Source organism: Saccopteryx leptura, chromosome 1 (assembly GCF_036850995.1).
Source record: "Saccopteryx leptura isolate mSacLep1 chromosome 1, mSacLep1_pri_phased_curated, whole genome shotgun sequence".
In the NCBI taxonomy this organism is placed as follows: Eukaryota; Metazoa; Chordata; class Mammalia; order Chiroptera; family Emballonuridae; genus Saccopteryx; species Saccopteryx leptura.
The window spans coordinates 385,632,899-385,654,883 of NC_089503.1; the positions used below are offsets into that span (position 1 = coordinate 385,632,899).

The window sequence follows — 21,985 nt, forward strand, 5'->3', positions numbered from 1 at the left end:
CGGCTTCAGCCCTGGGTCACAGGATCTTGGTGGCCGAGACAGGGATATGAGACATGCCACTGGGTTCCGCAGAGCCCTGAGCGGCGGGGCACCGTGAATGTCACCGGGTAGAAGGGCAGCACCCAGGAGGGTGAGCTGGGAGACCCCTGGGGCCCGAGGTGAAGTGCAGGCTGGGACGGAGGGCAGGCAGGTGGGGAGGCTGGTGTGGGGAGCGTGCACCCTGTCACCGGGAGGCTGGCTGCGGGACCTAGGGCTTCCCTCTCTGGGCTTCAGCTTTCTTCTCCTTTGTAAAGTGACAGAATTGGGACAGAGGTTCCCTGTGGCCTCGCCGTCCTGAGCACTGTGCTCCCACGATTTCCAGCCTCCAGTCTGAGCTAGGCTGGGAAGGAGTGATTTGGCCAGCAGAGGGGTGACAAATGCCCACAGCCAGGTCACCCCACATTCAGGGTGGGGGGGTGTGGTGACTCACCCTCCGGGTGTGAGGGGATTAGATGGCGGAGCAGAGCACAGGGACAGCAGTGTGTCACCTGCACCCTGTGCCTGTCTGAGGAGTCAAAGGAGGGGAGTGGACACAGTGACAGCCGGAGTGTCAATGGATCAGGGCCTGGTGCTGACCCGGCCCAGCCTGGCCCCCACAGAACAGATACTAGAGGCTCAGGCTGGTGGCCCATGGGGCTGGACACAGATGTAGCTGCTCACCCTGCTGCCCGCTGGGGGATGACCTTGGCGAGGTGTAGCGCTGGCCCTCCGGCAGGGTGGCGTGCTGGGGGGGTGGCTGACGATGGTCAATTTCCTTGTCCTGGACTTGAGGAGCGAGGCTACTGCCATGCCGTGTGGAGGGGCTGTGGCCTCAGGAGGGGACACCGGGCTTCCATGGTGGTCTGTCCATCCTCTCCCTCCGCCCTGCCATCCTCCTGCCCCCATGTCCTCCCTCGGGGTCCCTGCCCGCTCCGTTCCTCCCCTGCTCACTTTCCTGTCTTCCTCCTCCCCAAATCCGGCCCTGACGCTCCCTCGGGCATAGTGGGGTGCACAGGCTTGGAGCCAGAGTGCCTGGGTTCAGACGCAGCTCTGCTCGGTCCTGGAACGCACCTGAGCCTTTCTGTGCCTCAGTTTCTTCGTCTCTATAATGGGGCTAATTCCTCATCTCAGTGTTGTTGTGAGAATTCAGCGAGCTTGGGACCGTGCTGGGCACGGAGGAGGTGCTCAGTAGAAGCGAGCAGGTCCTTATTCTTCACCATTGTTACCCAGCGCCCCAGTCAGAAAGCACCTCTTCCTCCAGGAAGCCATCCAGGCCTGCTCTGGCCCACGGGCCTGGCACCCACCTCAGAAACTCCCCCCATTCTGACCACTTAGCGCAATAATCATGTGGTGTAGTCAGCTACTCTGTGCCAAGTGTTTTCTGAGGCTCCTCTCCCGTGAGGCACACAGCGCCTCTGTGCGGCAGGGTTGTGATCCGCTTTTCCTAGGAGGACGGGAGGCCTCAGGAGCTAGCACAGGGTCGGGCGGAGGGGTTGGGTGTGCCCGGAGCCCAGGGCCCTGAGGAACCGCTGCCATGGGCCGTGAGGAGGGGTGGGAGGTGGGTTCTCCGTTTTTTTTTAAGTCCACTGACCCTGGCTAATGGTGGGGGGCAGGGGGTGTCACTGACTTGGGGGAGGTGTGGGAATGACAGTGTCTTCTGGTATCTGGGGCAACTAGAGGCCGAGGGCAGCAGGAAGTCAGGAAGTCTAGTTCCTGAAACCGGAGGGACTGCGGCCAGTCCCTCACCTTCCCCGAGACTCCGTTTCCCCACCTGTACCGTGTGGCAGGGGCAGTGTCCTCCCGCTGGAGGGGCTGCCCCTGGGTGAGCTGCTCTGGGGGCCCCACTGCCCTCAGTGAGGGAGCTCTTGTCCTGGGGAGTCCCAGCTGCTCCCAGGATTATCCCGGGCCCAGCGGGGGGTGGGGGTGGGGGTGGGGGTGGGAAGACAGGCACCATAGCCAGAGGGTGATGGTGACAAGGGGACCTGCCCAGGCTGTTCTGGGGCCTCGGGGCACAGTGGTGGGAGCAGCGGGCCCTCCCCTTCACCCTTAGGTCCCCCCCACCAGGCGCCTCCACTAGTCCATGTCCTGGGGCGGTAGAGCAAGCAGTGGGCTGGGGGTCAGGACGGCTGTGCCACTGCTCTGCTTCCCGCTGCCCCGTCTGCGAGGACGGTGGGCATGGCGGGCGCCCCACGCTGGGTGTTTGGTTGCAGACCGGGAGCGCATTGGGCAGGACTCCGCCTACGAGCAAGAGGGGAAGGTGCAGTTTGTGATCGACGCGGTGTACGCCATGGGTCACGCGCTGCACGCTATGCACCGGGACCTGTGTCCGGGCCGCGTGGGGCTCTGCTCGCGCATGGATCCCGTGGACGGCTCCCAGCTGCTCAAGTACATCCGCAGTGTCAACTTCTCAGGTGGGAGCGTGGCGCGCGGCACCCCCCGAGCCGCGGGGGGTCCTGGGACCACGTAGCCTGGGGAAGGACTCCATGGCATGGGATTGGGGGAGGGTCTCTTCAGATGTTTCCAAAGTGTGGAACCTCCCCGGGTGCTCCATGCTAGGGCCTCCCCAGAGGCATCTCTGCCCTGGGCTCATAATCCTTCCAGCCTTTGGGTCAAGGCCCCCCCCCCACAAAGAAACCGGATGCGTGACACCCACTGCCCGCCACAGGCATTGCCGGGAACCCCGTGACCTTCAACGAGAACGGAGACGCGCCCGGGCGCTATGACATCTACCAGTACCAGTCGCGCAACGGCTCTGCTGAGTACAAGGTCATCGGCTCCTGGACGGACCACCTCCACCTTAGAGTAAGGGCGGGGCAGGAGGGCAGGGAGGGGACCCAGGGGTGGCGAGAGTCACTCACCCCATCCTGACCCCCGGGAGGGGGGCCCAGGGGCTCAGTAGCCCTGGTCTTTGGGGTTGCTGCTGCCAAGTCGGGGTTTGCTCCGTGCCCCCTCCCAGACCTCAGAGGTCCTGAGACCCTCCCACCCCACCCCCCACCCTGAAAAGGAAGGGCGGGTAGCTGGGCCCCTTCCCTTGGCCTGCCGCCCTGCCCCCTGCTGCCCGGCTGCGGGGCTGGCTGCATGGCTTGCACCGGAGTGCTTGGTGGCTGGGGTAGTGAGCTGAGGAGGGGAGGCTGCCTTTGGACAGAGGATGATGTTTAAGGCAAAGGGCACAGTCAGAGGGTGGGTAGGGAGCTGTTTCACTGTCAAACCTCCCTGGAAGGCTATCCTTTTCCTGGTTTTTACAGGGGGTGGGTGGGAGAGAACTAGGGCCTCCTAGCCACACTGTCCCAGCTCACCGTCGTTCGGGACACCACCGCTCTCCCTCTCTGGCCCTCGAGGTCCCCGGCTGTGAAGAAGCAGAGCTGTGTTCTCAGAGAGGAGGGACCTATGGTCAGACCCCCAGGGAAATGCCTGCGGCCTCGGCCGTGCTCATTCCGCATCCCGGGAGAGCCGCGTCGGGCCCTGCTGTCCCCTCTCACGGTGACAAGCCCTCGGAGTTAGTCAGGGCTCTTCCCGCCCGTGATCTCATTTAGCCCGACAATCTTCTGAGTCAGAGGCGAGGTCTCAGGGCACCCGGCCCGAGGAGCGTTGCGAAGGCTGCACAATGTAGCAGGGACAGAGCCCATTGCTATGGTGATGCTCTTTGGGTTTCTGAGTGGAGACAGACAGACAGGGCAGGGCAGGCCAGGTGGGAGCACTTGGCAACGTGGGATGGTACCCCAGATGGAGCCACGTCTCATTTCGGGGCAGTGGGTGGGACAGTGGGGGTCAGTGACTCCGTTCTTAGTGGCAGCAGCAGCGGCTAGTCCTTGCTGAGCGCCTGCTGTATACAGCTCCTGTTCTAAGCCCGTGGCCTCCCTGTGAGGACTGCAGCCTGTGAGGCAGGCAGGTAGGTAGGCAGGCAGGCACTGTCATTAGCCCGTGCTACAGGTGTGGTAAGTGAAGTCAGGGTTTGGGTGTGGGGGTTGCAGCGGACTCCTCGCCCACAGTAGTGCGAACCCCTTCCACCAGCATGGAGTTGGGGGAGGGAGGAGGTGAGGAGGAGCCTGGACCACTACACTTTCCCCACTCTCTCCTTGGACCCTCAGTTTGGGCCGTGCTATGGCGGCGGGGGGCCACACAGCAGGCATGGCTCAGGGTGCCCGGGAAGAGCCTGCTCCTGGCTGCCCACTATCTTCCTGCAGGGTCTTAGGAGGCCTCTCACGGCCGGTGGCCGGACCTCACGACTTCTCCTACAGATTCCACCGAGATTCCCTGGTCCCCTCTGTGTGCATCAGGCTTGTTCGAGGGCCGGGCGTGCAGCCGGGAAGCAAACACAAAGACCCCCGCACTCGTGGGGCTGCTGTTCTGGTGAAATCAGGGAATTTCCGTTATGTACTTCTAAGTGGAAACCGCCCCTAAGTAACAAAGGGCAAAGCGGTTTCATAGCTGCTTTTCATCAGGTCAGATGGAGAACAAAGGCTCAGAGAGATCGATGTGTTTACTTGAGGGCACACAGCCACTGGCAGCAGCAGAACCGTGATCCCGGAGTGTGACCACATGCACTGCTCTTTCTATTGGAGCCAGAGTTTTCCAGAATGCTCACTGTCACCCTGTGTCCTCTGGGGAAAGGTCCCGCCCCCCACAGTCTCACAGCTCCGGTGCACAGGGATTGTCCTGCCTCGTCATTCCAGCAAGGCAGGGACATGGGTTGTTGCTGTGCTTTGGCTGCTAAGGGACCACACGACTTGTCATGCCCAGAGCCATAGGTCTGGTTTCTTCCTTGTGTCCCCCCTCTCCCCTGCCATGAGGCCATTTTTAGGTTCCCCACCCACCTGGTACCTCAGTTCTGGAACCCTCCCCTCAGTCCCAGGGCCAGCTGGTCATTCTTTGTCCAGGAGTGGGCACCCCGCACTCACGGGCCCCGTCCCGGCAGACCCACTGCTCTTGTGAGCATCAGCTGTTTCTTAGAGTTTCTTACTTCCTGTAGAACAGATGCTCTGAGTACCGCTCCCGAGGGTGGTCGGCCCCTTCCGCCCAGCCCTGGACCTCTTCCGGGGCCTCTCACTGTCCAGAAGTTTGTAACAGTCATGGTGCATGCCCGCACTCCGGGGGCTCCCTTGCTCACAGCGATTGTGTTTTCAGTGACATGGATGGTGACTTTTAGCACCAATTTAGAGCAAGGTGTGCAGACACTGACCCCTGGGCACGCAGTGAGTGTCCTCCGAGTAAACCTTGGTTCGTTGCTCCCTGCGGACCGCAGCTCCCTGTGCTGCCCCGAGGAGGCCCCGCCTCTCTACCCCCGGTGCACCCACCCGGGTCACCTGGTGGGGGGTGGGCTTGTCAAAGCTCAGACTCTGAGTCAGTAGGTCTGGGTTGAGCCAGAATCCCGCTTTCCCAACAAGCTCCTAGGTGATGCTGGTGCTGCCGGTCTGGGGACCGCTGCCCAGTGGCCAGGCCTTCAGGGCTCGGGAGGCAGGACTCCCAGGCGCTCTCCGCCCTGCTGGGCGACTCTCAGCCGCACTGCTGCTCGACTCTCAGCCGCACTGCTGCTCCCTGAGCTCCGTCTCCCCATGCAACCCTTGACCGTTTTGGATGCGATCAGGATTCCTCATAGGTCAGCGTATCTGGATCATGGGAGGGAACCTGTTTAAATCCACCTGTTGCTTTCAGCAGGTCTGGGGGGTGGGGTGGGGTCCCGGGCAGCTGGACTTGTAGCCGCATCTAGCTGGGTGCCAGCCGGCGTGGGAGTCCAGGGCGCTGGGGCACGCCCTGAGGCCCGCTCCTCCATGCTGTCGTTGCCAGATAGAGCGGATGCTCTGGCCGGGGAGCGGGCCGCAGCTGCCCCGTTCCATCTGCAGCCTGCCCTGCCAGCCGGGTGAGCGGAAGAAGACCGTCAAGGGCATGCCCTGCTGCTGGCACTGCGAGCCCTGCACCGGGTACCAGTACCAGGCGGACCGCTACACCTGTAAGACCTGTCCCTATGACATGCGGCCCACGGAGAACCGCACCGCCTGCCGGCCCATCCCCATCATCAAGCTGGAGTGGGGCTCGCCCTGGGCCGTGCTGCCCCTCTTCCTGGCCGTGGTGGGCATCGCGGCCACGCTCTTCGTGGTGGTCACCTTCGTGCGCTACAACGACACGCCCATCGTCAAGGCCTCGGGCCGCGAGCTGAGTTACGTGCTGCTGGCGGGCATCTTCCTGTGCTACGCCACCACCTTCCTCATGATCGCCGAGCCCGACCTGGGCACGTGCTCCCTGCGGCGCGTCTTCCTGGGCCTCGGCATGAGCGTCAGCTACGCCGCCCTGCTCACCAAGACCAACCGCATCTACCGCATCTTCGAGCAGGGCAAGCGCTCGGTCAGCGCCCCGCGCTTCATCAGCCCCGCCTCGCAGCTGGCCATCACCTTCAGCCTCATCTCGCTGCAGCTGCTGGGCATCTGCGTGTGGTTCGTGGTGGACCCCTCCCACTCCGTGGTGGACTTCCAGGACCAGCGGACGCTCGACCCCCGCTTCGCCAGGGGCGTGCTCAAGTGCGACATCTCCGACCTGTCCCTCATCTGCCTGCTGGGCTACAGCATGCTGCTCATGGTCACGTGCACCGTGTACGCCATCAAGACGCGCGGCGTGCCCGAGACCTTCAACGAGGCCAAGCCCATCGGCTTCACCATGTACACCACCTGCATCGTCTGGCTCGCCTTCATCCCCATCTTCTTTGGCACCTCGCAGTCGGCAGACAAGGTGAGTGCGGGGGCTGGGGCGTGTGGGGGGGACTCGGAGGGCGGGGAGCAGGGGGCGGCCTGGGGGCGGGGCAGGGGGACAGGGAGGGCGGAGAGCAGGGGGCGGCCTGGGGGCGGGGCAGGGGGACAGGGAGGGTGGAGAGCAGGGGGCGGCCTGGGGGCGGGGCAGGGGGACAGGGAGGGCGGAGAGCAGGGGGCGGCCTGGGGGGGGGGGCAGGGGGACAGGGAGGGTGGAGAGCAGGGGGCGGCCTGGGGGCGGGGCAGGGGGACAGGGAGGGAGGGGAGCAGGGGGCGACCTGGGGGTGGGGCAGGGGGGGCAGGGAGGGTGGAGAGCAGGGGGCGGCCTGGGGGCGGGGCAGGGGGGGCAGGGAGGGTGGAGAGCAGGGGGCGGCCTGGGGGCGGGGCAGGGGGGGCAGGGAGGGTGGGGAGCAGGGGGCGGCCTGGGGGCGGGGCAGGGGGCAGGGAGGGTGGGGAGCAGGGGGCGGCCTGGGGGCGGGGCAGGGGGCAGGGAGGGCGGAGAGCAGGGGGCGGCCTGGGGGCGTGTGGGGGGGGGACTTGGAGGCCTGGGGGCGGGGCAGGGGGGACAGGGAGGGCGGAGAGCAGGGGGCTGGGGGCAGGGAGGGCGGAGAGCAGGGGGTGGCCTGGGGGCGGGGCAGGGGGCAGGGAGGTTGGAGAGCAGGGGGCGGCCTGGGGGCGGGGCGGGGGGGGGGGCAGGGAGGGTGGAGAGCAGGGGGCGGAGGACAGGGAGGGCGGAGAGCAGGGGGCAGCCTGGGGGCGTGTGGGGGGGACTTGGAGGCCTGGGGGCGGGGCAGGGGGACAGGGAGGGCGGAGAGAAGGGGGCTGGGGGCAGGGAGGGTGGAGAGCAGGGTGTGGCCTGGGGGCGGGGCAGGGGGCAGGGAGGGTGGAGAGCAGGGGGTGGCCTGGGGGCGGGGCAGGGGGCAGGGAGGGTGGAGAGCAGGGGGCGGCCTGGGGGCGGGGCTGGGGGGGCAGGGAGGGCGGAGAGCAGGGGGCGGCCTGGGGGCGGGGTGGGGGGGGGGCAGGGAGGGCGGGGAGCAGGGGGCGGCCTGGGGGCGGGGCAGGGGGGGCAGGGAGGGTGGGGAGCAGGGGGAGGCCTGGGGACGGGGGACAGGGAGGGCGGAGAGCAGGGGGCGGCCTGGGGGCGGGGCAGGGGGGGCAGGGAGGGCGGAGAGCAGGGGGCGACCTGGGGGTGGGGCAGGGAGGGCGGAGAGCAGGGGGCGGCCTGGGGGTGGGGCAGGGAGGGCGGAGAGCAGGGGGCAGCCTGGGGCAGGGGCGGGGCCGGCTGGCCTCCCACCTTGCCCCGGACCAAGTGCCTCATTATTCTGTCTTCTCTTCCCCACTGCAAGTGTTCTCCAGGTTTTGGGTCCCCTCCCCTCTATCCCCCATTTTTTGTATTTTTCTGAAGTGAGAGACAGACTCCCGCACGCGCCCGACCGGGATCCACCTGGCATGCCCACCAGGGGGCGATGCTCTGCCCATCTGGGGTGTTGTTCTGTTGCAACCGGAACCATTCTAGCGCCTGAGGCGGAGGCCATGGAGCCACCCTCAGCGCTCAGGCCAACTTTGCTCCAAAGGAGCCTTGGCTGTGGGAGGGGAAGAGAGAAATAGAGAGAAAGGAGAAGGAGAGGGGTGGAGAAGCAGATGAACACTTCTCTTGTGTGCCCTGTCTGGGAATTGAACTCAGGACTTCCACATGCTGGGCTGATGCTCTACCACTGAGCCAGCCAGGACTTCCCTCTCTTTTCTCTCTGTCCCCTCTGTCCTCTCCTCTCTCCTTCCTCTTCCCTCCCCTCCTTCTTTGTAGCCTCCTCCTCTTTTCTCATCTCTCTGCCCCTGTCTCCTCCATCCCTTCTACCCCCCCCCCCCAACTCCCTTTCCTCTGGTCTCTCTTAGCTATGAGCCTGGGAGGCCGCACCTTCCTTCATTCTTCATTCTTTTCTAGACGCTCCGTGGTCACCTCTCTCTCCTCAGCCCACATCCTGTCTGTCCATTCCTCTCTTCTTCCCCCTCTGTCGGCCCTGTCTCTGCCCTCACCAGATCTCCGTGGGTCCCTGAGGTGGGAGCTGTATCAGGCACTCTCTCCTCTCTCTCCCCCGCCCCAGGCTGCCCTGAAGCCCAGGGGCCTGGGACCTGGCCGTGTTGAAGGGTCCTTCCATCCAACGCCTCCTGCTGGCTCCATAGGCCATGCTGGACACACCCCAGGGTCCCAGCACAGCATGGCCTGGGTTCTGAGGGATTACCTTGAAGAACTGGGGGTCAGTGAAATAGAGACCAGAGACACAGAGGATCCTGGGGACCCTAGACCCTAGGTCCTGCTCTGAGCTCTGTGTCTAACTGGGTTAGGGCCGTGAGCCTTCCCTCACATTCTTGTAGGTGTAACAATCACCGCGCGTGATGGGTGTAGAAGGGTTGACCTGCTGCTGTACGAGTCTGGGACCTGGGACCGAGAAGGGTAGTGGGGACGCGGTCAGGGACAGGGCGGGAGGGGGGATGGTGCAGGACCCCGTGGCTGTCGGGAGGCTGTCGACTTCTACTGTGAGTGAGAAGGGAGCCCTGCGGAGTTGTGAGGTGAGAGGGAGGCAGTGTGACCAGGTTTAAAAGGGCCCCTCTGGGTGCTGGGTGAGGCTGGAGGGGGCCAGCCAGGATCAGGGCGCCCTGAGGGGGTTACTGAACAATCCCAACAGGAGCTGCGGGCAGCAGGCTGGAGGGAGCGGGGGTTGGGGTTCTGGGTGTGCCTGGCGGGAGCGCTGGCGGGTTTCTGATGGATGGCGTGTGTGTGTGTGTGTGTGTGTGTGTGTGTGTGTGTGAGACGCGAAAGGGAGTCCAGGATGACCCTGTGGCTTTGGTGTGAGGACGGGGAGGAAGGGGTGTCGTGCACTAAGAGGGGAAGGTGATAGGGGAGCCAGGGTGGGGGGGGGACCAGGAGGTCCTTTGGACGTGCTAAGTTTGGGATACCCGGTAGATGCCCAGGTGCCGCTATGGAGTCAGCGGTGGAACGCGTGAGCCTGGAGTTCAGGGGTGAGGGCCAGGCCGTAGTCGTCACTGGGAGACTTGTCAGCCTCTGCACGGCATTCAAAGCCGAGAGCGTGGGCGCGAGCTCCCAAGAGGGCTCGGCTTTCAGTGATGCCGATGCCGAAGCCGTGATAGGTGGGTGCATGTCATGAGTCGGAGCCTTTACTGAATGTTTTGAGCAGGTCCCACAACAGCAGGTGATGGTTGACATCCCCGACCCCATTTATAGACGAGGACGTGGACGCCTGGAAAGGCAAAGTGACTTGTCTACAACGGTCACACAATCAGTAGGTGGCACAGCTGGACATGACCCCACTCTGTCTAAGTGGGGAGCCCCCGGTCCAGCCCAGGCTGACCCTATGGCTCTGGGTCACCGTCCTCACCTTGGGGCTTTCTCGGTGGGTGCCCACCTCTCCTCCAACAGCCCCTCGAGGGCAGGAGCTGCACCCTCTGCTCCGAATGCTTGGACCAGGCCCAGGGAAGCCCGCAGCGACGCCCCTGTGGGCTGGGGTTCCAGGTAGCACACCACGGCTGGCGGTAGGTGCCCTGCGGTCTGCGACCAGGCCTGGCTCCAGGCCACCTCGGATACCTGAGCCAAATCAGCCGCCAGGTGTAACTCCTACCAGGAGCCAGGTCTGCAGCTCCCACCAGGCCTGCAGGAGGCCCTCCCTGCTGAGGGTTCAGCGCTAGGGGGCCCACGAAGCCAGTGGGGGGGCTGCCCCACACTCCAGGAAGCTGGCAGCTCAAGGAATTACTGTCAATAATACCAGGAGGCCCCTCCCAACACCTCCTCAGAGAGCAGGGCCCTGCTGGGAGGCTGAAGGCAGGGTGGTTAAGCCCTTGCTCTGCCTCCTATAATTTCCTCAGGTCCCCTGCCGGTGCCGCTCCCAGGGGGTCCCTGCCACCCCAGGGTATCAGCCCCTCCCGCCTGCGGACTCGGGGCCCAGCCCACAGTGTCTCTCCAGGTGCCGCACCTGCCTCTGACTTCTCCCTGCGTAGGAGGCTCCGCTCAGCACTGATTATGAAAGGGAGCCTCTGAGAGCGTCTCCTCTGAGGCCCAGAGAGGGGCAGGGCCTTGTCCCATGTCACACGGCAGGCTGGCCCCACGCGGGCACCTGACCGTCAGGCCCTGATCAACCCCGATGGCGTGGGATATGGGCTTCTGCATGGGGGGTGGGGAGCGGAGGGATGAGCTGTGAAGTCCCTGCTGGTCAAAGGCTCAGGCAGCTCTGGGCCGTGTGTGTGCTGTGTCATGTTGTAGCTACACAGTGCCCCCTGGGAGCTGCAGGCTGGCTGCCGTGCGTGTGCGTGTGCGTGTGCGTGTGCACGCGTGTGTATGCAGAGTGGAGGGAGCTGATATGGGGAGTTGTGGTAGAGGAATAGAATTGAGTGTGCCTTTTGTGCACATTCAGTGGGGGTGGGTGGTATGCATGCGTGTGTGCTTGTGAGTTTGTGCATGCACCCTGAGTGGGAAGGGAGGTGCGTGTGCCCAGGGGTTCCTGGCTGCTGGTGTGTGCTCTGTGGGTATGCAGATTATGTGCAAATGTGTGAATGCACAAGTGTGAGTGTGTGCAGGTGTATGGGTATGTATATGTTCAGGTATGTGTCAGATGTGTGAGTGCTTCTGTGGGTATATGCACACCTGAGTGTGTACCCAGGGCCACAAAGAGTGTATGTGTGTGTGAACCCAGGTGTGTCGAGTCAGGTGCGACTATGCGGTTGTGGGTTCAGGTGTGTGTGTGTGTGTATGTGTGTGTGAACCCAGGTGTGTCGAGTCAGGAGCGACTATGCGGTTGTGGGTTCAGGGGTGTGTGTGTGTGTGTGTGTGTGTGTGTGTGTGGATGCAGAGATGTGGGAGTATACAGGTCTGTGTTTGTGGGCGTGCACATGTGCAAACCAGCTTGCAGTGCTCCGCTGCGGTGCCGGTGCTGGCGGTGTGGAGCCGTCCGAGCCACTCCGCTGAGCGGGCGGCGGATTCCCCAGCATTAGCCTGGATTTCCAGAGCTTACCTCTGCAGCTGGGCGGCATTACCCTGAGCTGACCACAGCGGGACTTCTGCACCGTGTGGGCTTTCTGCTCAGCCAGGCGTGGGCAGGACGCGGCCACAGACCAGCCAGGTTGTAGAGAAGTTTGCCTGGTGTTTGCAGATTCTAAGATCTCAGTACCCACGGCATCTGTCTGGGCAGAAGCGCAGAGCGGGCAGAACCCGTCAGTGCCCCCTCAGCAGTGCCCCTTACAGTCTGTACCCACCGGGCCTTGTACAAGAATAGGAAATCCGGCCCCCACTGCCAAGTAGCTCCTGTCTGGGCCCAGTGTCCCACTCCCAGAGGACCACTGCCCTCCCCTATCAGACGCATCCCTGACAGCCTCCTTCCCTTTACAGAGCACGGAGCACAGCGGGTCTGACCGGGGAAGGCAGCAGGTCCAGCAGCGGTCTGGGCACCTCCAGGCTGGGACACGGGGGGGGGGATGGGAGAGAAGGTGGCCTCTCACTCTGCCTGTGCTTAAGACCTGCATCCGTGTGGGGGCCCCATCTCTGACAGAGTGCCTGCGGGTTCTAGAGGCTCTAGAGGGCCACTGCTTGTCTGACAGGGTCAGCATGCTACCTCCTGGTGACATGCACCTTCACACGGGGTCCAGCACGACGCTGGAGCCGGAGGTGGGGTGGGAACGCCGGACCCCGGGGCAAGGAGAGGGGCGGGCTGCACGGCCCCACCTCTGCGGAGCTCAGGCTGGCCCGAGTCGGCGGGGCTCAGCGCAACATGGACACGCAGGGCCCTGCTTCAGAAGTTGTTCGGGATTCAAGACGGTGGCAGCAGGGCACGAGGGAAGGGCAGGAGCCTCGAGCAGGGGCACCAGGGTGACTGCACAGGTCACATGGCCAGGATGCTACTCTGTTCGTGTTAGGAGGGACTCAGCACCCCGCACTGGGTCAGGACAGACTGGAGTCTGGAACCCAGCACCCCGCACTGGGTCAGGACAGACTGGAGTCTGGAACCCAGCACCCCGCACGGGGTCAGGACAGACTGGAGTGTGGAACCCAGCACCCCGCACGGGGTCAGGACAGACTGGAGTCTGGAACCCAGCACCCCGCACGGGGTGAGGACAGACTGGAGTCTGGAACCCAGCACCCCGCACGGGGTCAGGACAGACTGGAGTCTGGAACCCAGCACCCCGCACTGGGTCAGGACAGACTGGAGTCTGGAACCCAGCACCCCGCACGGGGTCAGGACAGACTGGAGTCTGGAACCCAGCCCCCAGCCCCAGCACAGGCCTGTGTCCACTGCAGACCACTCTGCCCAGAGGTAACCTCTACCCCGTCTCACCAGCTCCATTTGGGCCCAGCTGTATCCCCTCCCACCATAGCAAGGTGGGGGCAAAGGGCCCCCTGCAAACACAATTACCGCTCCTCCCCCCCAGCCCCCTGTGAAAGGAGAGACAGCCCCCGCCTTCAGGGAACCTCCACTTAATGAGGAAGACACGCTGTCCCCAGGGAACACCCAGTCCATTGGGGAAGACCCAGCTAACAGGCCTGTTCTTGATGACCCCAGACCTCCACCGTTTCCTCCAAGGTCTGCTGTGACACTCTGGACCTGTCCCCCTCCCCTCCACCCCCCCCCCCCGGTCACCAGTGCCCCCTCCCCAACTGGCTTGCCGTGACCTCTCCCCATCCACTCTGGAGACTATGCCGTGGGTACCAAGGGTGAGCGTGTGGGTTGCGTGTGAGGACTGGGCTGTGGCTGTCTGTGTGTGGGGGTGCGCGTGCTCACGGGGTGACAGACTCTCGTTCCCCTGGGCCCGTGGCGTGTTCCTGAGCAGTGGAAGATGGAACAGCCTCTCCGCGCTCTCAGTCTCTTCCCCCACATGCCATGCAAGTCCTGTGGCCTCAGTCTGTCCTTGGGGAGTAGCCTCTTGGTTGGTGTCAGGTAGGAGCTTTCGTCCCATTGCACTGATGAGAAGACTGAGGGCCAGAGAGAGAGAGATGAGACTTCCGGGGGCCATGCCGCGCTCTCCTCTCAGACCTTCTCTCCGAGGTAGGAAACTTGGGGAAGGGTGGCTGGAATGAAGGCCTTCAGAGCGGGTCATGAGGTGTCTATGGAGAAGGGCTGGGCATAGGGAGGGTCTTGAGAACAGAAAGACCTGCCCCCAGGGGCCGACCAAATGAGCCAGGGCCACTGGGACCTCAGGAAGCAAATCCAGACCCATGACCTCCGCTGCTGGATGAGGTGCAGGAATGAAAGGTGTCATGGCAGTTGGACAGAGCTGCAGTCAAGGAAAGCTTCCTGGAAGAGGAGGCCACATCAGCCAGGCTCCAGGGTAGGGGGTCCAAGCCCAGAAACAGCAGATTTAGGGAGCAGAACATTCTGCTTTCTCGTGCCCAGACCTGGGGGCCATGGCCTGGGTCTCCCCAGGACCCGGCTGAGGGTGGCCATAGGGGCAGCTGAGGCCTGGGGGACTGGGACGGAGGGAGGAGGTGGGGAGGGGATCCCAGCTGGGTGGGGTGGGAGGGAGTCATCAGGCCCTGCCTGAAAGTCCTCACGATTGAACAATGGATTATCCGACACCCAGATTAATGGACTTTGGTTTTACTAAACATCCGTCACTGTTAGTGCTGGTGAGCGAGCGTGTAATGAGCTTTGACTGCGCCGCCGCATCTTGCCGGGTGCCACGGCTCCAGTGCCAACGGCTGGCTCCGCACAAGGTGTTCCCAGTCCTGGGCAGGAGGCCGCTCCTGAGGGAGGTCGGCTGTGGTCATCGGGCCCCTCCTTGGGGCTGCCTCCTCCAGACAGCTGGAGTGGAGGGGAAGCACTTCTTGAAATACTTGTAAACACTTGTAACAGTGAGAAGCACTTCTACGGACTCTCCATGTGCCAGACATTGTTTTACATACTGTCACCACTTATCAGTCTTTCCATCTGCACACAGCCCTATGAGGTGGGTGGTGCAGGACTCAGGTTACCGTGCCTATATTCCACGTGAGGAAACTGAGGCACAGGGATGGGACCTGTCCAAGATCATGGAGCTGGCCCCCGGTGGAGTCAGGATTTGAATCCAGGGATTCTGGTCTAAAGCCCCAGCCCTATCTAACCCACAACTTCCTCCAGCCGGACACAGGACCCTCCTCAGTCAGTGTGTGTCCCCCCCTCCCCACTCTGTGTCTGCCTCTGGGGTGGGCCAGTGGGGGGCCAGGGCCAGAGACTCGGTCAGAGGCGGGGCCTGTTCTGACGTCTCCCCTGGCCCCGCCCCCAGCTGTACATCCAGACGACCACGCTGACGGTGTCGGTGAGTCTGAGTGCCTCGGTGTCCCTGGGGATGCTCTACATGCCCAAGGTCTACGTCATCCTCTTCCACCCGGAGCAGAACGTGCCCAAGCGTAAGCGCAGCCTCAAGGCCGTCGTCACCGCCGCCACTATGTCCAACAAGTTCACGCAAAAGGGCAGCTTCCGGCCCAACGGGGAGGCCAAGTCGGAGCTCTGCGAGAACCTCGAGGCCCCAGGTGAGCGTCTGGCCCCGCCCCTCTCCCTCCGGGCCCGCCCTCTGCACCCCGCCCCGCCCCTCTCCCTCCGGGCCCGCCCTCTGTACCCCGCCCCGCCCCTCTCCCTCCGGGCCCGCCCTCTGCGCCCCGCCCCGCCCCTCTCCCTCCGGCCCCGCCCTCTGCACCCCGCCCCGCCCCTCTCCCTCCGGGCCCGCCCTCTGTACCCCGCCCCGCCCCGCCCCCGCATGCAACCCCGAGGTGCAGGCCAGCAGTTGCCCATCCGGATAGAGCTCTGGGCAACCCTGAGGCTGCAGGTTAGTTCCCCTCTCCTATGCCTGGCCGTCCTGGTAGCGAGAGAACCCGGTCCCGTGCCCACCCTAGCCTCGCCCTTCCACAGATCTCGGCCTCACTTAGAGGGAGGCCAGAGGGAGCCTGGTTCATGCACAGTGATGCGAGACCCTCGGTTTTCTCTGCCCAAACGCCCACACTGGGGCCTTGCCCTTGCAATCCCTCTGGGAGAAATGGAGATTAGATGGCCCCTGCTCTCTGGCCCTTCGGCAACCCGAGAACGTGGCCCTGGCACCAGCCCAGCCACCCCCTAGCAGGGCTGTAGGGATGGGGACTCAGGACACGGGCCCTCGTGGGCATGTGAGGGGTGGGCTGGGACAAAGGGCCTCCAGAGACCTCGGTTCTCAGGTGGCAGGGTGGCCCTGGGGGTTTTCCAGGGAGACGGTAGTTACAGAGGGTCCTCGGAAGGGATGAGGGGAGGGTTGGAGGCAGAGAATGTAGCATCTGAGGGACAGGTCCAAGGCCCCCCAGGCTGGTTCAAACATGCGTGGGAGAGAACAGGGCCATCATCTTTGCCGACTGCCTGGTGCCACACCTGTCAGGTACCAGTTCTCATCCTTACTGCAAACTTGAAAGGCAGGTATTTTTGTCATCTGTGCAGTGCGGAGGGGGACAGAGAGGTACAGAAAGGCAAGGGCCTGACCCAGTTCACACAGCTAGCCGGTAGCAGGGCTGGGCCAGACCTCCCGCTGTCCCCGCTGCCCGCTCTCTCCTGGGACTGACATGGCCTCTGCTCTGGGGTGAGCCACAGGGCCTCCATGGGCCTCGCTTCTAGCTGCTTCAAGGTGGGGAGGGCCGAGGGGTCACTGTGGTCACTCTGCTCCATTGCCGACCTTGGCTGCCACCCTGGGCACCCTGTACAGTGCCCACGTGGCTTAAATGGCAACTGCTCCCGCCTTCCCACTCTCTGAAGGTCTTTGGGGGCATCAGATCCTGGTAGGACCTGGGAGTGAGCGTTTCCTCTGGGATCTGGGGGAAAGGCCAGAAGTGTCGATGGCAGCAGGAGGGACACGGGATAGACCAGAGGAAGGCCCGGAGCACAGGCTCCAGAGAGGAGCCCCTGCCATCCACCGAGATCGGGAATGGGGGGGGGGGGTTCTCTCCCAGAGTGTTGGAGCTGGGCCAGCAGCTCTCACGGCCCCCCCCCCCTCGGGGCTCTGGATGAAGCACCGTTCCCTCCATTCTGAGTGCGGGTCCCACGTGCTGAGAGAATACTGAGTACGGAAAGGACAGCCCCTTCCCACATCCAAACAGGACTTTTCACTTGAGTGATCTTCACAGCCGTCCTGGGAGGCCTGGGCAGGGCTGGAGGTCTGATCCCCAGCTGAAGCTCAGAGAGGGTGCCTCTCCTGAAGTCACACAGCAAGGTGGTGGGTGGCTGGCCGGCCCCCCACATAGTGTCTTTCCCTTGACTTCGCATGGCCTTCCTGTCTCTGGGGTCCCCAATCCCTGCTGAGTAGTATACCTGTCTTCTGAAGCGCCCGCCTTTGATGGACGCCCCTGGTGACTGTGTTGGCACCACCGCCTTCCACAGATGACCTGTGGTTCTCTCCAGTCCGGCTCTTGCTCCCAGAGCACCAGCTTCCCTGCACCCGCAGCCCCGGGGCTCCCTTCGCATGCCACCTGGGTCCTCCACTCTAAGACGGCAAGGGGTAGACTGTCCTCAGGACTTTCCGCCTCTGGCCTTTTGTGTCTACCCAAATGCAGCCCCTAACCGGGCCCTTCTGTCCTAAGTAGGGGCCCTCGGTGCTCCGTGCCCCACACTCCTGACTGTGTCCAGCCCTCTGGGCCATACTCTGCTGGTGCAGGGACAGGTCTGTCAACCAGCTCTGCTCCAGGGCTCCTGAGAACAAGTGGGGCATCAGCCCTCCAAGTGGTGACATCCTGACCCCGAAGGGTGATCAGCATGCATGGTACTGTGACAGGCTCGGGGACCATAGAGGAGGGCAGGCCTTCCTTCCCAGAAAGGTCTGATCTCACCGCACTGCTGCTGTTGCCTCTACCTCTGCTCAGGCAGGTCATCTGGGAACAGGGGACAGTCACCCCCCCCCCATACCAGGAAGGGTGTGGAGGCATGGTGAGGGAAGACAGGCTGCTCCGAGCCCCCCCTGCTTCCTGCAGGGGCAGGATGAGAGCTGCCCAGCTCACCCCACCCCCACAGTGAGGGCCAGAGGCCAGGGCCTCTGGTCCCCACTGTCCCTCAGCTTGGTGACAGCAGGGGCCATGGTGGCACCAGGCAGGAGCCAGGTGGTTAATTCCGGGGACAGCCAGGCTAAGGGCTTGTGAGCGGGAGGAGCGGGGAGGTGTCACTCCCGTGGAGCAGAGACATTTTTCACTCTGTCACAGGCAGGCCACGTATCTTTAAATAAACAACAGAATAAATAATTCAGGGGCCCGATTGCAGGCCGATTGGGTACGGAGACATGGGGGAACAAATGGGGTTGTCAGCTCACGCCTGCCGCTGCCCAGCGAATTGTTATCTGAGGCGACGGAGCCTGGAAACCAGCAGCAAGGGCCTGTCGCCCGCAGGGGAGGAGCTCGGGGCCCTCGGCTCACCCCCCCCCCCGGGCCTTGCCCCCCCAGGACGCCCCTGGGGGGTTGTCCCCCCCCCCCCTGTCGTTCTCCGCCTTGCCCCTTGCCCCGTCGTTCTGCCTGGTTTAAAGAGTATTTCCATCCACCCTGTGGCTGAGAGCCAGCTAAGGGTCATTGCCCCATTTTACAGGTGAGGCACTTAAGGCTGCAAGAGGTTTCCGTTTGTTGGACGGGCCACATGGCAGGTCCTGAGCCCGCCCTGTACCGGCGAGGGTAGGACAGGGCCCCGGGTCTCCTGACTCCTGCCAGACTTGTTTGTTTGTGTGTTTGTATCTCACAGTTAGCTTCGGGGAGCACCCGGGAGACCATTGCTCCCATTTTCCAGATGGTGAGACCCAGGCTCTGCCGAAGGACTCGAGTCCCTGGCTGGGGGCTGAGTGCCCTTCCAGGTTCTGGAAGCCACAGACTGGCTTTGCTGATGGAGACAGCTCTGGTCTCAGAGGGAGAGCAGGGTCCCGCCCCACTGTCCTCACTTCCCGGCCACTCTCTCTCGCCCCCTCTGCCCCCCACTTTCCCCGCGGACAGTGGAGTTTGTGCTGAGGCTGCCGCCAGGGTCTCCTTCAGCGAGGAGCCCAAAGCGGCTGACCGGTTTATGGGTACGGAGACTCAGTGTTATCAGGTCACCTGGGGGTGACGGGGCTCCCGGGGAGCTGATTCTCTCCAGCCGGCCTGTAGGGCATCGTTCGGGGCGGCTGCCGGCTCTTTCTCTGCTGGGGCAGGGTGGGGCCCGGTGGTGATGTGGGTGTGGGGGCAGAAAGGGCCGCCCTTCTCGTGTTACAGGCGGGGAAACTGAGGCCCAGCAAACACGGGGGAAAGAGGATTGAGGGGAGGTGTGCAGCCCACCACGCGGCTCCCCTCAGGGTCCTGTCCCCCGGACCAGGCGACCCTGGCTGAGCCTGGCTGGTGTGCCTCCTTCTCCGAGCCGACGGGGTCGTGCTGGAGGGTCAGGGCAGCTTCCTGACGAAGCACACCCTGACCTTTCCCCCACCCAGCCCCCTCCGGCCAGCAGCGCGCCAGCTCCCACCCCAGGCAGCGACTCTGCGCTCGGTTACACTCCCCCGAGCTGTCCCCCGGGTGACGGGGGGAGACCCTGCACCTTGGCAGGAAAAGACAAAACCAAGGTCCTGGCCAGGCCCCTCACCCCTCTGGCTTCCCTTCCTCATTGTTTCAAAAGCGGATGACACTTTGCTGGCCTCCTCGCCAGGCTGCGGTGAGGTCTGAGCCCGTGCTGCCATGACAGCCAGTGTCACCCAGCTGGGGGCGGGGGATGAAGACCTGCCCAATTAGGCGGTCCCCGTCCTAGGGGCGGGTGAGCGAGGGCCAGGGGGACGGCAGGCAGACAGGGGAGGCCCAAGGCCAAGGCGAGACGGGGACACCAGAAGTGGGAGGCCTTCTGTTTCCCTTGAGCCAGGCGGATGCCTCCACTTCTGGCTTCTCCGGCTCCCCGTCTGGTTCCAGTATGGACTCCCTCCCTCCCCACGCGCCCCTCACTTCCTGTGGGCCGCCAGTCTCTGTCCGGCACGTGCTCTCCCAGAGCGCACGCTGCTGGACTCCTGAAACTCTTCCCTTCGATGCTGTAGTTGACCTTGGAATAACGGGATTGGGGTGCCGACCTGTGCAGTAGAAACAAGTCGTGTATAACTTTGCCCCTCGGCATCTTTGGGGGCTTGGTTCCGGGCCCCCATGGATGCCCAAACCCGCAGATGCCCAGGTCCCCACGGGCAGTGCTAGGTCAGGTACCCAGCGGGCCCTCTGCATCCGCGGGCCCCACCGCGGCTCCCAACCCTGCAGGAATTGACTGAGAAATAAAACAAACTGTGTGTAAGCGGACCCCCCCCCCCAAGTTCAAACCCATGCTTAAGGGTCAGCGGTGATTTAAATATATACCGCTCACAAAAATGAGGGGAGATTTCAAAATGAATAGGGAGTGATAAAAAAAAAGAAGCATTATATATATTTTTTCTTAACCAAGAACATCAGAAAAGCAAATGACAAGTCCTAGAAAGTTGTTCGATTATGCAAATGAGATGCAAAACCAATGTTTTTTTTCCTTGGTGAACATACCAAAGGCCAGAAGTACTGGAGTATCTGCACGTTCCCTGATCCCCTAATTTTTGTGGGCATATAGATAATCACACCACAAATAAAAACAATTCTCTGAAGGTGTGGTCGAGTCAGGAGGTGGAGGGGCCCCGTTGGAGTCCCTCACAGAGCACAGAGGGGTGGGGTGTAGTGGGGAGTGCTCAGAGGGGGGAGTCAGACCCAGACCTGGAGGGATGGGTGAGGAGGGAGGGGCACCCCAGGCCAGCAGCCCCCTCAGGTAGAGGTGGGACGGACCAGCTGGGAGGCTGGGGCCAGCGCAGGGGGTGGGGGGCACGGTGGAGGAAGCCAGGCCCGTGCCCAGCTGGGAGGGGGCGGACTGCTCGGGTCAGGGGTCTGGACTGGATGCCCTGGGCAGGGCAGTGCCTGTTGTGGCAGGGGGTGTGAAGAAGCTGGCCCCTGACTCTTGGGTACCTGGGGTCTCTCTCCATCCAGTGCTGGCCACCAAACAGACCTACGTCACCTACACCAATCATGCAATCTAGCGAGGCCGCCAGAGCCGAATGGGAGGAAGAGGAGGAGGAGGAAGAGGAGGAGGAGGAGGAACCGAGACCCTCGTGGACGGTGCGTCGAGCCAGGGCCACTCCCAGGGGCCCAGCTGATGTCCTGCCTACTACCCGTGGGCACCCACAGACGTGGCTTGGTGCTGAGGACAGCGGAGCCCCAGCGGTCACTGCTGGGTAGCCTGGGCAAGCCAGGCGGGCGACAGGAGGAGGACGAGGAGGTGGGGCAGGGCCAGCCGCCCCGAGAGCCTGCGTCTTGGACCAGGGCCCCTCCTGGCCCCCAGTCATGGGGGCTCAGCTGGCATGGGCCCCAGTGCTGTTTTTTTTTTTCTCCCTCCCTCCGTCTCTGCCTGTCTCGTGGGTGACCTCTGTCTGTCTCCGTCCCGTCTGTATTTGCTGACCTCCTTGGCACCGCCTTCTTTCTCCGTCCCCCTCGGTCCGTGCCCCGCTTTCCCGGGCCTCGTTTCTTTCTGCCTCTGCCTTCTCTCTCCCCGTGACATCTGTCTGTCCGCAGGCCCTCCTGTTTTCCTCCTGTGCTCCGCCCTGTCTCTCCTCCCGGGCATTTTTCTTTGTTGTCTTCTTCCCCCTTCCCGCCTTCCTTCGCGACTGGCCTCTGCTCTCCGCCCCCTGCCACCCTTCCCCAAGTCACTCACTACTTCATCTTACATGTCACAAAAGAGAAAAGAGGAAAAAAAAAAAAATCAAAACACACAAAAAAAGCCAAACGAAAAACAAATCCTGAGTCTGTTGCAACGTGCTGCGTCCTCCTGGTGGCCTCTGTCCTGTGTCCCGTGGCCTGCAGCCTGCCCGCCTGTCCCCGCCCGCCCTGCCCGTCGGCTGTGTGTCCCGCCCGCCTGCCGATGACACGGAGTTCAGTGCCTGGGTGTTTGGTGATGGTTCTTGATGACAATGTGTAGCGCATGATTGTTTTTATACCGAGAACATTTCTAATAAAAAACAAACACGTGGTTTTGCACCCCCCCGGCTCCACGTCCACTGAGGGTCTGGCAGGAGGACTCCAGGCTCAACCTGCAGCCGGGGTGCCTGGAGCCAGAGGGGGAAGGAGGAGCTGGGTGATGGAGACCCCAGGGGGCTTGGGGGGCGGTGGAGGCTGCTCTCTGGGTCCCGAGCAGGAGGCTGTGGAGTCAGAGGGAAGGAGGAGCTGGGTGATGGAGACCCCGGGGGGGTTGGGGGGTGGT

General features: G+C 63.4%; 1 protein-coding gene across 2 annotated transcripts in view; it reads left to right on the top strand.

The window, feature by feature from the left end:
* The window catches only part of GRM4 (glutamate metabotropic receptor 4), a 140,088-nt gene extending 118,365 nt beyond the window's left edge, over positions 1–21,723 (top strand). For both annotated transcript variants that reach the window (XM_066359617.1, XM_066359618.1), the window contains 5 exons: positions 2,229–2,429; positions 2,684–2,820; positions 5,803–6,738; positions 15,018–15,264; positions 20,719–21,723. In XM_066359617.1, coding sequence (XP_066215714.1) covers positions 2,229–2,429; positions 2,684–2,820; positions 5,803–6,738; positions 15,018–15,264; positions 20,719–20,768 — 1,571 coding nt within the window. In that variant the 3' untranslated portion in view covers positions 20,769–21,723. The remainder of the gene's footprint in view (positions 1–2,228; positions 2,430–2,683; positions 2,821–5,802; positions 6,739–15,017; positions 15,265–20,718) is intronic.
* Positions 21,724–21,985: the final 262 nt, after the last annotated feature.